Source organism: Cupressus sempervirens, chromosome 3 (genome assembly GCF_028749045.1).
Source record: "Cupressus sempervirens isolate cs-2001-9-10 chromosome 3, ASM2874904v1, whole genome shotgun sequence".
Taxonomy (NCBI): Eukaryota; Viridiplantae; Streptophyta; class Pinopsida; order Cupressales; family Cupressaceae; genus Cupressus; species Cupressus sempervirens.
In genome coordinates this window covers 167,012,117-167,024,406 of record NC_143120.1, presented here as the reverse complement: position 1 = coordinate 167,024,406, position 12,290 = coordinate 167,012,117, and the positions used below count along the sequence as shown (strand labels likewise).

At 35.2% G+C, this 12,290-nt stretch overlaps 1 protein-coding gene and 1 pseudogene across 2 annotated transcripts in view; one reads left to right on the top strand and one right to left on the bottom strand.

Moving 5' to 3' along the window:
• LOC149565292 (uncharacterized) overlaps positions 1-12,290 on the bottom strand; it is a 186,181-nt pseudogene that overhangs the window by 102,808 nt on the left and 71,083 nt on the right. Inside the window, exons 6-7 of the transcript XR_016362030.1 lie at positions 11,532-11,662; positions 11,284-11,416 (exon numbers count right to left, since the gene is read on the bottom strand). The product of XR_016362030.1 is annotated as an uncharacterized LOC149565292 (transcript). The remainder of the gene's footprint in view (positions 1-11,283; positions 11,417-11,531; positions 11,663-12,290) is intronic.
• On the top strand, positions 8,521-10,937 carry LOC149565295 (uncharacterized). Its single transcript, XM_089823342.1, has 3 exons — positions 8,521-8,624; positions 8,760-9,131; positions 10,873-10,937. The coding sequence occupies exons 1-3, from the start codon at positions 8,591-8,593 to the stop codon at positions 10,935-10,937; spliced, it is 471 nt and encodes a 156-aa protein (XP_089679468.1). The 5' UTR covers positions 8,521-8,590.

The window sequence follows — 12,290 nt, the reverse complement described above, 5'->3', positions numbered from 1 at the left end:
CATTTCAGAAGTGAAAGATCTTCCCTATTTGGCTCATGCAATTTTGGTGGGATTCAACCCTCACCCTATTCCGTTGCATGCAATACTTCACTCGAATTTGGCAAATTCAAGCACCATCTTGTGGCAAAAATAAATTAAAGGATTATAAGTGTTTAAATCTTCATTCTTGTTTGGATTTCTTTCATGCATTCGGATCTATATGTTTTTGGTTGCAGGACTTAGCATTCCCCTTCGATCCACACACCACTAACCCTGTTGTCTCCACCGTACAGCAGACATTTTGCTTCACCACCGTACGGCCCACTCCAGCAACCGTACGACCCACTCCACCGACCATACGGCCTTCCTATGTGCCTATTGTCTGACATCGTACAGCCTGTACTACCCTACGGTACAACCTAGTGCCTTATCACTGCACAATCTTGTCATTCCTTTCCCCCACAGACACTAATGGAGCCCTTCTTTTTTTTGCGAAAAATCAGGGCCTCCATTTATGATATTGGAGGTTTGAAAATGGATAATAATTGATGTCAAATAATCTCATAACCAAATACTGGTCAATGAAAATGATAAAATCAAATATATACACAGTACAGTTAACACCTGTCTTTTAATTCCAGTCACTTTGAAGTTGTGGTGTAACTCCGTGTTAATTAAGGGTTGTGAATGGACTTATAATGCTTCTCTAATCAGCAAGGTGACCTACTGAAGTATCCAAAGTCAGTGATAGTCATACTCATGTTTTGATACTGTCACTTGAAATCTACTTTATCATAATCATTTCTAAAAGATTGATCCTTTTTCAAACATTATTCCCCACCATTGGACAGAGATTCCATATCCTTAGCTTATGTCTGATCATCAGAACATTGTTATAACTGTCATGAAAGTAACAGTCAGGAGCTGTTCATTCCTTGGAATTGGTTTATCCCTTACAACCATCCCAAGGACATATTGCTCCCTTTAGAAAGATGTAATCATGGAAAATACTTATCATATATTAAGTGAGCTAGAGAGATTTGATGGCATAGTCTGAAGAAGCAATACAAGATATAGAAGTAGACATGAAAGATGTTTTCAAATTAGAATATTTGTGCAGAGATATTTGTTGTGGGAGAGCATAAGACTTCTGATGAAGAGGAAAACCAAATAAGCATCCATCATCTGAAGCCATGATAGAGATGGTAGTGTGCCAGAAATAAGAGTGCCTCATAAATTTGAAAATTCTCAAACCAGTGATATATAAAGCAAAAATCATTAACCCATTAGCACGAAAGAAACCTGATGGTAAAGGAAGTGAATTGGTTTTCCAATCATGTCAATATCAATGTTGTGTTCATCAGCAAACAGTATTGATTAGTATTGGCAATCATTATTAAACGTACAATATCCAGCAAATGAAAAGGAATCTCCAAATGTTTGAAGATAACCGGCAACGATGAATATTCTGGAATTGACAGCATGCCGTCAGCAATATGTTTTTATTTGAACAGAGCCCTGTCACCCTTTGCACAAGTGTATGAATCAAGAGAACAAAATACAGTGGAAGATAAAATGACAAATGGAGTGTTGAAATTACCCGCCTGTCTATCTTTGAAACATCCATCATATGAAGGGTATCATCCATATGCAGCAGCAATATCATACCTTCAAGGAGGAATATGTTTATAGCAAAGAACGAGTACAAGTTCATCCCATACAAGTGATTGAATCAATAGGAAATTTGAAGGCAATCATATGAATAGCGGAAACTCAACTATCGGGAGCAGCTTTAAACAAATCAATAATAAAATGCATAGTTCCAATACATATGATATGTAAGGGAAAGATATATTAAAGAAGATTAGAGTTGATGATTAAAATAATTATGCTATGAGAAACTGTGATTTATATTTTGGAGACACAACCTTTGAAATTTGAAAAGTTGTGTTGCTTTTGTTCTCCAACATATAAAAGGGAGATCATTTACCCAAAATAGAGATATTCAATATTTGGACATACACATCCATATTCTCAAAAGAAGTATTTTTATATTACTTGTATGGAGGGATAAGGAGTATATTATGACTTCGTAATATAAACCCTATTTATTCTATTTTTATAATAAAATAAAATGTCTTTTGTTTATTACTAAATGGCATGGAGATTTAAACTGCAGGTGAATCATCCTTTGTAATTATTTTTTGGAATCTTGTATACAATTCAAATGTTGGATAAGTGAACATAGTCATTTAGCATTTTAAATTTGATCATCGCAGCTATTGTGAAATAAATAGTTGTTTCTGCATCTATGTCCAGTTTGTCTCCCTACCAAAGGAGTTAAAATTCAATCTGGACTAATTTAAAATTACATATATATTTGATCTATTGCATCTTGATTATTTAATTGTTGGCAGTATAAGTGCTTAAGAACTTTATAAAGTTGTACATGAAAATTCACTAAAGTTGACTCTATTGCTCGGATGAGCAGAGGCACTGGTCTTTTTATTATTGAAGTCAGAAAAACTATAACTTCCTTCCTACAAGCATCAAATTAATTATTATTCAATCACACCAAAAATTCAACCATTATCCAGCATCCAATTTTCATTTTAATCGAGTTCAAGGATCTTGCTAGTCGGAGAACCCCAAAGCTTAAATTCTCTTTAGAAAAGCTCTGAACCAGGTGATTAGGTTCGAGGAGAAGGTCCACCCGCTTAGGTGTAGCGGAGCCTAAAGTGTAGGGGAATTGAGAAGTATTCCCGTTCGTTGGCCAGAACTAATTGAGAAGTCCTATCGGAGAAGTGGCAGGCTCTTGAATTTCCAATCTACAGTTTTGGGAACCAATAGACACGTTTTCACCTCCAGGATCATCAGAGTCATTTTCTAAGATGATTACCAGATAGGAACATTACACACACAAGACTGCAGGAAATACATGACAAATATACTGTAGATGCTGAAAAACGTTGATAACAGATCTATTTAACTACATTCACCAGTCCTTTGTAATTCACAGCTGCAATTGAACTCTTTCAGTTCATGATTAAAAGGGTTGAAGAAAAGATTCTGCAGAAATCATGAAGACATGTTTGTTTTCCTTATTTTGTGCAACACTGACTCAAATTGCCAAATTTATTTTACATCCATTCCGTTGTAGGAAAATTAAATAAAGAAAATAAACGGAGAAGAATGCTGAATTACAAGAAGGATGACACCAACAGATAAACACATAAGCAGCAAACCATTCTCACTTATTAATCAGTGGTGCATACAAAGTATAAGGATGTGCAATCACCAAGTAACCACCCTTCAATCGGTGCGGTTGACTCATAATCAAGAGACATATAAGCTAGTAAAATAAACCATAAACTAAAGTATGCGAGCATACATTCAACAAACTTGAGCGTTGGTTCTAGTACAAGTATAGGTGTTGGTTCAGGTTCAAGTACACCAATACAAAAAATATTTTCTATGTACACGTACAATTATGTGTGTGTGTGCAAAAACATGCAAAATACAACTATACAGATGTGAAAATATATTTGATAATTCACACTCAAAGCATCCACTATATAGATTTAAAATACTTCTTTTTGGCCCTAAATTGAAAATTAAATTTGACACTAGATATTGATATTGATAAAGGTAATTGACAATTCAATACTACATAATAAATGTCAAATCATTACAATACTTGGAAATATTAAATAATACATGTAATCAAGAATATCTGACTTGCTATGTAGAAAAAGCATCTTGATCTAAATCGTCAATTGGTTCAACTTCATTTGAACCACAAGCAATCACAACCCCACTCCTAGTAATTGCATCAAGTGTAAAAGCTTCTTCGTCTTTTTAAGAGACCCTAACATACTCCAAAACCAATTCATTCAAGTTGGCACAACCAATTTTATGTCCGAATTCATTGTTGCATCATGAACTTTTTTGCTGCAGCATATGTGTGTGTGTGTGTGTCTGTGCATGCACACATATGTATATACATTATTACATACATAGATATTTATATGCATACACGTATACATATACATATATATACACATACACATACACATACACACACATATATATACACATATACATACATACATATGTATGTATGTATGTATATATATGTGTGTGTGTGTATAGATAACTTATGGACGAACCCGAATCGGCATCCTAGCTAGAATCTGAACCAGCAACTTAGATTTAAATAAATGTTGTTTATATGGATTTATATGTTATCATGGATTCTTGATGTTTAATGTTAGTACTTGTGCGCTTAGACGTTATCCTAAATTTTTCATACTTGGTGATTTTCATAATCCATCTCCATTAATTAATATTTTTTGTACGACTTATGCCAATATTACCTTATATATACACTACAACTGATATAATTAATTTGAAAGTAATAATTGGAAATAGATTGCATTTTTCAACTTAAATTGGAATTGTTATTTTAGGGCAAAAATCAAGACAATCCCTGTAAGGACATTACACCATTTTCCACAATTTTATCAAAGCCAACAGCCATCTAAAATTTAGGTTCTCAAAACAACCCACAGCACACACAAAACCCTTTAAAGTTTAAAACCAATATATACCTGCTAACCTGACATCTTGATATCAATATATTCCTAGATCCTTAAAATGGGGGAGAGAGGAGCTGGCATTCTTTTACTTCATCAATGCATTTTGTGCTCTACACTCAAAATCCATGCGAAAGGAACACATCTTGCTTCAAAATTGCATGGGACAGCAAAAGGAATGTCTCTACTTGTTGAGAATCAGCTCTGAGTATCAAATATTAATACTTGCTCAATATACATAGGCACTTGGTGATATCTAAATTGATACATAGAAGAAAAAGTGTCCCAAAACTGTTGCACCAACATTTCAGCAAGGTGCCTCTTAAAAGAACCAGATGGCACTTATCGAGCTTTGGTCCATAGCAACCTCCACTTCCACACAGAGACTGTCCAAAGAAAATTCTACTTGCTAACCACATGCTGCTGAATCGGCAGCACCAATGCACTAAAAATGTAGTTGGAACTCTCCTCTTCTTACCAGGAAAGGCTACCCAACAGCCTTAAAAGGGAACCCCTAAATCTCTCAAAGCTCAGCACTCTTATTCTGGTTATTGGCAGCCAAACTTCCTATGCATTTCCTTGGCATTTCAGAATATTAGCTTTTTATATTTTCCCCTACTTGAAGATGCTTCTTTTAGCCATTTTGCAATTTATATACCCATGCCTCTTGGCCTTTAGAGCTTGCAAAATGCTTCAGACAATTGGTAATATCTCTTTCTCAAATAAAATATTCTCTTTTATCAAAACAAGAAGTTCTTTAAAAGTATTTCTACCACTTAATTTTTTAACTTACCATGCATATTAAATTTTGATTTATATAAAAACATTATATTATTAATAATTCAATGTCATCTTGTTCAAGCTTACTAATTAACAAAAGTTTTTGTGAGTGATTAATATTTATCTTGTACATGTTAAAACTTAAAACGTTTATTTTCAAATAGCTGCATGATATGAAGTTATGAACATACAAATTAATCTAACGAAGTATGGATTATTTATAGACAATCGTTAATATAAAATTATAAGGTATTTAAAATGGATTATTTATAGACAATCGTTAATATAAAATTATAAGGTATTTAAAATTAGAAATGTATTTATTATGTATAAATACCAGAGTAACGAGAATCGCCATAAAATCGCCTGAATCGGCGATTCGGCGATTAGATTCAGCAATGGCTTTTTTTTTGGAGTCGAAAATCGCCATTGCCGATTTCTTTAAGTGAATCGCCTGAATCGCCGATTCAAGCGATTCAGGCAAAAAATCGCATGAATCGCCTGGAAAAATCGGCAGGAATCGCCCGCGGCCAATAAAGTATAGAGTTGTAAAATTTAAAAAAATTGCTTGTTTTTTTAACTTTGTTTTTGACCTATTCTCTTTGTTATAACCCTAAAGGGCCTTCTATTTGTTTAACATGAGTAGAAGAGAGGAAAAGTGAGAGAGAAGAAGAGAAAAGAAAAGCCATAGGTTTCTAACCGGCAAGAAGAAAGAGCACAAAAGAGATCAGCAATCCATTTGGGGAGGCCATCAATTGCATTGGGAGCTTTAGGGAGCCAATCTCAACACTCCTCAACTCATTTGCAAGAGGTAAGTGCTCTTTTTTTTTTTGCATGTTAGTGTATTATGCATTTTTTGTTAAATTTTTATAGTTTTCAAGATTTTTAGTTTAGATCTTGAATGTTCTTTATTTTTACCAAGTTGCAAACTAGGGTTTGTTGTTTTGTAGCTTTTATTAGCTTCAAACTTTGATATTTTACATATAAATTTTTATTGCAGCAGCCTTTGCTTTCATTTTTTGCAAATTCGCAATGGGTAGAAAAGATGAATGTTGGAAATATAACGAAGAGTTTCCTGGAAGAACCAAATATCAAACAAAATGTATTTTTTGTAAAGAAAAAATAACTTCTGGGGGTATTTATAGATTGAAATACCACATTGCTGCTATACCTGGACACGATGTTACAATTTGCACTCACCAAACTCCTGAGGCAAAATGCACTTGCTTAATGGCATTAGAAAAAATTGAAAAAGACAAAGCCAATAGGAAAATGCAACTTGAAGGGTTAAGGGGTATTGGCTCCCATGTTCCCGCATTCGCATCTGCAGCCGCATCCACATCTGCATCTGCATCAGCTTCTGCATCTGTAGGTTGTGTTGGAGAGGGTTCTTCTAGGCCTCCTTTTTATCCTAGTTCTTCTGCTCGTGCTAGTGCTAGTCGGTCACATACTGAGACAGAGTCCCACACCAACCTATTGCAGCCTAGAGTGCGGAAAAACAGAATGGATAGTTACTTTGTGCCCCGCACTACTCCTGGTTCCCAACCCACGCTTGAGGGCATGGGTTTGAACAAGAAAATTCATGATGCTGCCAGAAAGGAGATATGCAAATTTTGGTACTTTTGCAACATTCCATTTATTGCAGCCAAGTAATTGATTCTTTTTTCGTTGTTTTCTTTAAAGTTAAAATTAAAAGTAAAAGTAAAACTTTAATTATATTTACTTGTTTTATAATTTGAGTCTTTGACATCTAAATTTTTATTTGTGACAGGGCTCCTTATTGGCAGAACATGATAGACGCGGTTGCTATTTGTGGTCCGGGGTTTAAAGCCCCAACTGAGGCTGAGTTGAGCAGATACCTCTTGGATGAGATGGTAGAGGACATGAGGGTTGAGCTCGAGGAGAACCGAAAGGGGTGGATTGCAAAGGGTTGCACCATCATGACTGATGGTTGGACAGATAGGAGGAATAGAACACTCCTCAATTTTCTCGTATCCTGTGGAGGTAATTGATCATTCTACTTTCTTACATACATAATTGTATATTTTGATTTGTTGAATGCTAATTTGTTGATGATCCATTTAATTTTAATATTCTAATTCGTTGTTTTGTTACTTGTAGGATATACCATGTTCATCAAATCCATTGATGCTTCCGCACATGTAAAAACTGCCACATACTTATGTGAGGCTATTGAGGAAGTCATAGCAGAGGTGGGAGAACAAAATGTGATCCAGGTGATGACGGATAATGCAGCAAGTTATGTTGCTGCAGGTAAACTTTTAACTTTTCAAGTTTTGAAAATAAATTTATTTGAATTTTGAAATTTGAATTTCTAATTGACTTAAAATTGTTGTAGGTAAACTTTTGATGGAGAGGCACCCCACCATATTTTGGTCCCCTTGTGCGGCACATTGCATTGACCTCATGTTGGAGGAAATTGGCAAACTTGAGTTTGTCGAGTCATGTGTGGAAAGGGCAAAAAACATATGCAAATTCATTTATAATCATTCATTTGTCCTTAGCACAATGAGGAAGTACACAGAAGGCAAAGAGTTAGCTCGCCCAGGTATCACGAGGTTTGCCTCGAATTTCATCACCTTGCAGTCCTTGTTGACATCAAGGGATGAATTGAGGAGCATGTTTGTTGGGCGGGAGTGGATTTCCTCTTCCTATTCTACGACCACTGTAGGGATAGATGTGGCGGATTGCATATTTGATGAGGATGGTTTTTGGAAACCCGCTAGAGAAATCCTACAGGTAAATTTATTGCAATTTAACATTTAGTATTTTACTTTTACTTTAAGTTATATTATTTTATATTTAAGTTTTGACTCAAGTTTTTTGTTTTACTTTATATGTAGGTCACTGAGCCCCTTGTAGCTTTGCTACGAACTGCTGATGGGGAGAAGCCCTCTATGGGCTACATTTATGAGGGCATGGATAGGGCCAAGGAGGCCATCAGAGCCCAATATGCAGGAGTGCAGGAGAGGTATGGCCCTATTTGGAACATCATTGATAGGAGATGGCAGAATCAGCTCCATCGACCCATCCATGCAGCAGCTTACTTTCTGAATCCGGCATATCGTTAGCGTCCTAAGTTCAAGGCGGATGCAGAGGTTCTCACTGGCTTATACACAGTGATTCAGAGGTTGAGTAGCGATGAAGATAGCGTTGCTGCGATTGTTGAGCTAGACCAGTTCAACAATAAAGAGGGGCCACTTTTCTCTAGCAGGATGGCCATAAATGCTCAGACAACACTACAGCCAGGTAAAAATTAAATAATATATTCAATGTTCATGAATCTAGATTCTAATCTTAAAGTTGATTATGTAATTTTAGAGTTAACTTGTAATTTGTAAATGAGACTAATTGTTTCTATTTTCAATTTTTCCCTTATGGCAGATAGATGGTGGCAAATGTTTGGGGCCACAACCCCAAAACTTCAAAAAATTGCCATTCGTATTCTGAGTCAGCCAAGCAGTGCTTCTAGATGTGAGCGCAGTTGGTCCATGTTCGAGCACATCCATTCGAAGAGGAGAAACAGGTTGACAGTGCAGAAGTTGAATGATATTGTCTTTGTTCATTACAACCTCCGTCTTAGGATCAGACAGATTTTGGGCACTGACTCCTCTCCGATCATTCTAGAGGAGATTGATCCAGAATCAGAGTGGCTCACAGAGGTTGTGGATCCAGTCTTCACTGAGGAAGACCGTGTGTGGGTTGACCAAGTGGATATAGAGGTTGAGGCAGCTAGAGCACGTTCTTCAGGCATTGGTAGACGCACACATGCACGCACAAGCACAGGCCCTAGCGACGTTCATGAGCCCATCTTACATGCGGGAGATATGGCTCGGCAGTCCTCTAGGACCTACATTAGACACCTTGCTACTAGGCAGACTGGATACTTAGAGGCTGAGGCTGAGGCTGAGGCTGCAGTCGAGCTTCAGGATGATGTTGAGGATGATGATGATGACTATGAGTCTGAGGCTTGAGCTGGAGCCTTGTTTTTATATTTTGTTTACAGATATTGATACTGAATCATTGATAGACATATGTTTCAAACTTTCATGGATCTTCATCTTAGATTCTTACATACATTTATGATTTGATGTCTTATGGATCATCTTACATACATTCTATGATTTAAATCATTGTGATCATTTGATTTCTATTTACTTCAGCTAGCCTACAATTTACATTTTAGATAACATAGTTACATATGTGATGGATTTTATGTTCCATGTTTATGTATGTTAAGTTTTAACTTCTATTTGATGATGTTATAGTGTGTTTAAGTTATATTCGATAAAGGGTGCATGAAATAAGTTTTAAATTGTTAAAATCTTTAAATTTAAAGGGTTTTTTCAAATTTGCCGATTCATCGCCGATTCATTGCCGATTCACGATTCGATTCGGCCTTGCCGATTCCGATCCGATTCCGATTCTTGTTACTTTGATAAATACACTGAAAATAATAAAGAAAACAGAAAAATTCTATTATTGACACTCAAAGACAAAAAGCTTCACATTCACAATATTTTCCCGAACATTTATTCTAGCCAAACACAAATTTTAAAATTCGAATTGTGTGATATAAGCCTAGCATATCATGCTTGCATAGTCGATGCTGGTGATCTTATCTCATTTTCCAATAAGTTATATTCTCCAGCGAACATTAGATTACTGTTGAAATTGAGACAAGTACATTATATAGATCATAGTTGGAAAACTCGCCGAGCCCCCCAAAAGTTTAATCGGGAAAAACTCGGCCATTTAAAAAAAAAACTCGGGAAAACTCGAGAACCTAAAAAAACCGCTAAAATTTAATTCAAAATACTTTTTTTTGCAAATTTCAATGAGAAGATGCATCTAATGAGTTCATTATAGAGAACACAAAAGAAAGAAGCAGGAGTTTAGATATATATAAATGCATAGTGGGTACAAAATCACATTCTCATGCTGAATGCTGATGGCGAGAAGCATAATAGTAAATAAATTGTGTCAAACTAGAAGTAAAAACATCATTACAATCGCATTTTCCTCTTCCTAGCTCTACTAGCATATTGTAACTCTCTATCTTACATAATATATATAGGCTTTTTGCCTTTTGTTTTTAACAAAAAAAAAAAAAATTAATTAATTAATTAAAAAAAAAAATTTAAAAAGAGTTTTTCTGAAAAACTTGCCGATTTTTTGCAAAAACTTGGCGATTTTTTCTTGCGATTAAATTTGGGAAAAACTTGCCAGTCCCAAAAACTCGGCGATTAGTAGGAACTCGCCGATTATTTGGCGATTATGCCAACTATGATATAGATAACAATCTCTCTTATTTTTCTAACGCTGCCATTGTGTATGTTCACCACTAACAATACAAAATTGAAGCATCTCACACTTATCAACTCATATGGCCATCCTTATAAACACCGTTACCAGGTTTTTCGAAATTGATTTCTTTGGGAGAAAAGAATTTGGAAATCCAGAATTTTCACTAAAACAATCTGTAAATCTTTTATAGAAACTCAAAAGTACAGAACAAAACAGGCAAAACAAACTAGCCCAAAGAAATTGGACGAAACCTGATTTGATATCTATGCCTACAACAGCTAATCTATAAACTAAGATCCTTGACATCTATAAACAGTAAAAGGAATATCAAATAAACATGAGAGATTTCTGAAGGTTGTCAGAATTGGCATGTTGGTTCCAAAAAGGATATGTATTTTCCCCACTTAAGAATAATTTCACCTAATGCAAAGGAAAATATCTCCACAATCTTATAGTAACTAAATCAGCACATAATTAGGTGTTTGCCTAAATTATCTCAAAACTTTAAAGAACTTGTAAAAACCTAACCATCGCTTAATTAGGATCCCAAAAGTATTCACTTGAATAAGTTAAAAAATTTGATTAAACATAAACCACTTACTGGGGAACCAAACAGCTGACAGCTCACATCTTTGGGACCTGCAAAATACATGGCTGCAAGCAACCTACAAGCATGTATTAATGTAGTAGTTTCATCTCTTCCAAGTATTGTTTTAGGCAATCTTTCCATCAGTCTGCCATTAAAACACAAATGAAGTTGATCACACAGAAAATTTGCAACAGAAAGATTGATTTATTCAGAATTAAAGGCTGCGAGATAAATACAGATTAATTACAGCAGCAACGAACCTGCTAAAGACCCTATTTAGTTCATTTTCTTGTTTGAATCTCCCATCTGATGAGAATAGGACTGATAGAAAACTATGAGCAGTCAAAGAAACGCTTTCCCAATCATCACAGACTAATGCTAATAGGCACTCCTGCAAGGAAAAATGAAGAGTTTAATTTCTCACATAAAATAACTGAACAAACCAAACAAATGCTCTCCAAACCAAAAGAGGCAACAGAAGCAACTATAAAACAATAAAACAAAGGGAAAACATAATAACATTAATACTTAATAGTAAAGAAGGAAAGAGAAAGAAATTATATGAATGTCAATAAATAGCTAAAATAAAGTAAATGCGAGTCAAAGATACAATCAAATAGTAAGAGACGAGTACTAGTATTATAACATGTTGCAATACGAAGATCACTGAGAGAGGGGTGAATCAGTTATATATAAAACACTTTTTAACTTTTTACCTTTAAACCAATTACATATGCAGTGATTACTTCAACATCATTATGTGTATATGCTTAAGATGCAAGAGGATATAAATAATAAGATATGTGCACACATTAGGATCATTAACACTTTGTTTACAGTGGAAAACCACTTTCTGAATATCTTTTATTAAGCTTTTAATGGCAAACGGTTAGAGCACCCATCCTAGGAGCACCTACCCCTTACAAATTAGAAGCACCCGCTTCATGGAGCACCAGCCCCACACAGATTTTGAAGCACCAACTTACTTGTACAAAATACAAATAAAGATTTTATGCAAA